At 53.5% G+C, this 5,698-nt stretch overlaps 1 protein-coding gene across 1 annotated transcript; it reads left to right on the top strand.

Annotated features, from left to right (window-relative positions):
- Nucleotides 1–391: 391 nt before the first annotated feature.
- Nucleotides 392–1,992, top strand: BCR38DRAFT_485172 (uncharacterized protein; the record flags this gene model as incomplete). The annotated part of the gene is made up of 2 exons (XM_040863844.1): nt 392–1,433; nt 1,493–1,992. The coding sequence occupies 2 exons, from the start codon at nt 392–394 to the stop codon at nt 1,990–1,992; spliced, it is 1,542 nt and encodes a 513-aa protein (XP_040715445.1).
- Between the last annotated feature and the right edge of the window lie 3,706 nt (nt 1,993–5,698).

Genomic DNA, 5,698 nt, shown 5'->3' with positions numbered 1-5,698 from the left:
GCTTCCGCGCCGGCCCTGGAACGGTCCAATACCACCGTCGTCCACACGCACATACGCACTCGCACCCACGCCCCCCCCCTCCCTAGCTAATAATCCTGTTAAAATATTGTTACCTACATATGTATGCGGGACTGATGATCAGATGCGGCTGGGCTTGACGACCCAAAAGTTTCATAAGCCCCGCTTACTTCCTTCCCACATACTACTGAGCTGGCCGTCCTCTCCAGCTTACTTATGCAAAGGTTATTAGCTCCCGTATCCAACAAGCTTGTTCTCTTGCCACGAACTATCCTGCTTCCTTCTTTCAGTCCTTACTGCCACTTTTCTATTTTTTTTTCTTTTTCTTCTAGATGTCCCTTACAACACAGCGGTTTGAAGATCAATCTTCGAGATGATGCTCACACTGAAGCAGCAGCCAGTACACTACGGCTACCGCCCCATCCATGATTTGCCGACTCCGCCCTCTACGTCCCGATCATCGCCGCCGGTGACTGTACAGGAAACTACCCAGAAGCCTCTTCCCGCCATTCCCAGGAAGAGCAGCCCAGCCCAGGGAATGTCGCAGCAACCTCATCGAGGACTGCCTTTACCGGCGGCAATGACATTGCCCCAACCAGCACCACCACAAGGACAGAACCACCCCCCGGGTCCACCTTTGCATTCTCAGGCACAGCAGCAACAACAACAACAACAACCGCCACCACACCCTCCTCTTTCGCAGACGCTAGGTGCGTTGCCAGCACCACCGCAATGGCAGGGGCCGGGTTCAGACGAGTCCATGAGAAATTGGCTGATAGCCAAGACGGAGGAAGAGAGAAGGAGACAGGAAGAAGAGAAGACGCGGCAGGAAGGATATCGGTTGGAACAGAGAAAGCTCGAGCACGACATGTTGCGAACGTCGCTGGACCGAGGTATTCCTCCGCCCATGGTGCCCGTAGTGTTCGCTGGGATGAGCGGAGGACTGCTTCCCCAGGCGGCCTTGGAATTTGCGCAGCAGTACCTAGTACCACAGCAAGGGCACCCACCGCAGCTGATGCCAGCCCAGGGCCCTCTGTCGCCCGAACACCGGAGGGACTCGCAGTCGCAGCAATACGCCTCGTACGCCGGCTCTGTCGGGGTGCCGTCTACCCCAGGCTCGGGTCCGGGTCCTCAAGGCGGGTTTGTGCCGTACCAGGGCCCGGGCTCGCCCACGAGAGCAAGAGCGCACACCATGTCCATGGCAGGGCAGGTGGGCCGATCCCTCGGCAGCTCCCTGCCGCGCCTAAGCACCAACGAGCCAGGAGTTCCGCCTCACGGAGGGCACCCTCTCGGCCAGCAGCAGTCGGCACAGCAGCAGGAGACGCAGTCGCCATCTATCTACTTCCATCACTGGCAACCACCGACTTCGCAGGCCAACGCGAGCGGAGGCTCCAACCAGCCCGCGACGCCATCCGGTTCGTCCAAGTCCAAGAAAGGCCTTTAAAAAAATGATGGCGTGGCTAATATTGCCTAGTGGACTCGCCGAGGAAGCGCAAGGCTACTGGGCCGCAACAACCAGCGCCTCTGCCCAGCACCCAAGCCAGATACCGATCGCCGCCGTTCAACCCCTCTGTTGGCGGTGGCGGGCCATCGACCCTTGCCAACCCGCCTCCCGGTCGTCGGCGCGGCCATTCGCGTCAAAGAAGCGATTTGGCGTCCTACAGACCCCCGGGTCGCGGACGGGGCGACAGCTTTGGTCCGAATCGGGGCATGTCGCCCAGCGTCCACACGCCACGAGAAGCTGCACCAGCGGCAGCATCTGCACCCTCAGCAACCGAAACATCATATCAACGATCAGGTGGCCACTCAGTTTCGTCGCTGCTGTCGGAAGAACCGTCGCCGCATTACGCACCGGAGATGAGGAGTCAGCCGCAGGGGGAAGCCGAGCGAAGACAATCCCCGACGTCTTCCGAGGAGAGATCGCGTGGTGGTGTCGCGGGATCAGCGCTTCCGCGCGAGCGAGACAACGAGTAAATAACCCAGCCCAAGCTCGAAAATATCGAATTTCGAACCCAAGTCCCGTAAACCTTCATCTTGGGCAATTTTTTTTTGACTTTCACGCAGCTTTCTTTACCGTGCAGCTTGGGGCAAAAAGGCCGGGCCTTTCTGTGCCTCACGGAAGAACAAGAACACATAAACCTCAGGGAAAGAAGGCGCCATTCAAAACACAAACAAATCCACTCGATATTTCTTCGATTCTATTGTATCTATTTGTGTCAAATAGTATCTGCATCCTAGGGCTGGCGGGGAAACCACCTTTTTACGACGACGGTGCAGGCAGGTAGGAAGGGGCAAAGAGAAGCATTGAAGACCTGGAAGATAGGGGACACAGGCAAAGGAGTTCTAAGGAGAAACAACATTTTTGGAGACTTGAATCTGGGCCGCCAATTTGATGGCTGGACTACCTTACTTTGGGGGGCATTGTTTGTATACACTTCTTCGATATCGATACCCTGCAAGACAGATTGGACTGGACTGAGTTAGCTTCCAAGACAATGAACAGGATCTGAACATTTCCACACGAATTCTTCGTCTCGTCTTATACCTCGTCTGCGTGTTTGGAACGCTTCGGGGCGTCTACACGCTAGGCCCTGGTCAGACTGGACCACCTTTGCTGACTGAGCAATTGGACGAACACGTCGTATCCAACCAACAATCAATAGCCTCGTGTTTCAATTCTCGTGACACCATATCATTGCGAGCGCCATCGGACAATTTTCTCGCCAAGCATCAAGCCACTTCTGTGATACGGAAGGTGGGCTGTTTTTAGGGCCGTCGTCTGCCCTAGTGTAAGACACTGCATCGGGGCTGTGGAAGGAGAGATGACGTTACTTAATATAGTACGCAATGGCGTACACAACATAATATATGTGGGGCGGCGTTTCTGGACGAGGAAATGTCATACCAACATTTCTGGGGGTTGAGGGAGAGCAAGGCGGCGGAGTGATTAGATGCATGCAGTATGCATGTCCGGTAACTGTTTGTTTGTTTGTTTGTTTAGTTCTTCAGGGCGGCACAGATACTTACGCGTCAGCGCTTGTCGGCCTTGTTGCTTGTGAAATGGGCCCAAAAAGATGTCTTGAGCCACACTTTGGACGGACTGGGGGATCCGGGTTTAGGTGGGGGGATATCCGGTCGGGTTGGTCGGTCAAGCCATACAGTCCATCGGCATTCCCATCAGAGGCGCGCAAGCTGCAAATGTCGGCTAGCTGTGTTCAGATTTCTATGCACGACAATAGAAATGAGCAAATGAAGCGGACGCGCGCCAGGCGCTGCTGCTCAATGCGGCTTCAAGAATAATGTGACGGGGGGGGGTTCGCGCTGAATCGAAACAAACGGCTGGCGATGGTGTGTAGCATACTGCGAAGTACATGTTGTGGGTTCTGCAGCTCTGCTGCGTGGAACGTGGAATACAACTTCGGACCCGAGAGAACGTCCCGTATTACGGCACGGCTCGAGGTCCGAGAGAAAATCGACAGTGTTGGTGCGACAAGAGTACTTCGCACTTTGGCGACATCGACGCTGGCAAGGTGGAGATTCCGAGAAAGTTCGGGCTCCTCCCATGCCCTATTCTCAGCGCTGGTACAATGACCCGTTGTCGTAGAAGCATCCCAGAAAGTTGGGGTTCTTCTCAATTGTGACATCCGATGCTCCTTTGGGACATGTGATGATACAGTACCGAGCGGACGGTTTGGTAATGTCTCACGGAATACGGATCGGGTTGTTCGTTAGGTTCGATTCCCCGTTTGTGATCAATCAAGTCGAGAACGCGTGGGGTGATGGAGGGTTACAACAGCGCAACGCAGCACTGCGCCCAAAACTTGGCTGTCTTAACCTAACGCCCTATAATACAGCGCCTCGCCTATATATATGCCAACCATCTTTCTGCGATTGGCTCGAGGAAACCCTCGCTTGTCTCTCGCTACCAAAGATTTTGTTGGAAGTATTAATAGGCAGGCAAAGACGCTACGCGATTCGCAGATCGTAAGTCCCATTGGCTATACAAGCAATTGTTGGGATGCAGGTTGTTGTTGTTGCGCCAGAAATATGGATAGTTGGCGGCTGGTCATTTCAGATGTTGCACTTATCGCGACAGAAACAGGAATTGGTTTTGCTTCCAGACATTGGACACTCTACAGTGGCGGTGGTGCAAGATTACCAACCTGCATAGCTCATATATGCAATACAGGCGCTTTCAGAGCGGGGAACGACGAATTAGGCTTCAATTAGCAAGATGTCTTCCTGCTGTGTCCTGTCATCGTACGATATCCGTGTCGGTATTGCATGTGTTGCCATTTGCGCATCAAAGGGGGCAGTGACCCTGACGCTGACGCTGCTAGAGGTGGACAACTGCTCTGGCCGCATCGGCCCTTCACTGTTCACCGGGAAGGAAAATACACATGATATACCGACTCGGTAGTGACGGTATGGCTTGTGCGAGACGAATCTGCATTTCCGGGTTCTTCATCCGGTCGTTCGAAGATGCCAAGTGGGCCAAAAAGGGGTTGCAACAAAATCCATCCCACCGACACTTATTTATATCCCGCACACACAACTCGCAATCCGATCTCTCGAAATCAAACCGGTTGCGAGTCTCTGTGCCGTGTTTCATAGCCAACCTGCGGGCAAGAAACGCGTGCAATAGCGTTGCAGTACCAAACGGGACACCTCTCTCTGTCCATATGTCGGTCTGACAAGCAATGCAACGGCGGAATATGCGATGCTACTCAACCACATTAGCAAAAATCGGGGGTTTTACCAAGCCGGGTACTCCTCATTTCGTTCCAGTTTCGAGTGCGGTTTGGGGTACAGTACAGTACAGGGTGGGTGCTAAGTCGAGGCTTTGTTAGAAAGTGGTGGGTTTACAGACCTCCATGGTAGTTGGATACATGTTATCGGCAGTTCTGCGTGTTTATATCTTGGTTACGTATGGCTGCAGCAATAAATCGGTGAATGCTATGCGTCCAAGTGTCTCGGATGCAGTATTCGGTGGGGGATACAGGCATGTCGTTACTAGGTTGAAGACTCCATCTTACTCGCTGCAGTGTTTGGACGGCCTTCCGCGAGGCTCGTGAATGACTGGTCCGGCATCCAGTGGTTTGGTCTTGGCGCAGGCAACGGGTCCGTGAGGAACATCAGGTGTTGTCGTCAGTCATCTTTGATTATCGTCGTTCATGGCCCATTCTCCCATTGCGGCGAGAATGAGGCTGATGCAAGCCCGCAGCGTCTCACGCAAGTCCCGCATGCCGTTCCCGTCATATCGCACGCGAAGCCCATAAGCTTAGTCCGAGGCTTTACGACACATTTTACTTAAGCATAGTGGCTTATGCGGCGGCCCAAGAGTCCCGTGTGTTTCATATGAAGTACAGCGTACTACTCAGCTGTTGTTGGACGGGAGTCAGGTTCGTAAGAGGTTTCTCGCTCGCATGAGTAGACATGCCTGGAGTCGACAAGTATTGTTCGTTGGGACATTAAAATAATCTTTGTGGCGGTTAGATGAAGAGGTCGCATCCGACATCCTTTGAGTAGCCAGTGGGAAAATCAGTCCCACAGCCCGTGTTTGAATCGCGAATGTTCATTGAAAACGATAGTGGATGTCAACCAGCCAACCCGGTAAAGGGGTTGACAAGATGAAATCTCAGGGTTCAGCGGCTCCTTGGAATATGTACATTTGACAAAG

This window comes from Pseudomassariella vexata, assembly GCF_002105095.1.
Source record: "Pseudomassariella vexata strain CBS 129021 chromosome Unknown BCR38scaffold_7, whole genome shotgun sequence".
Taxonomy (NCBI): Eukaryota; Fungi; Ascomycota; class Sordariomycetes; order Amphisphaeriales; family Pseudomassariaceae; genus Pseudomassariella; species Pseudomassariella vexata.
Note: the sequence above shows the minus strand (reverse complement) of the source record. Positions and strands in the feature narration are given on the sequence as shown.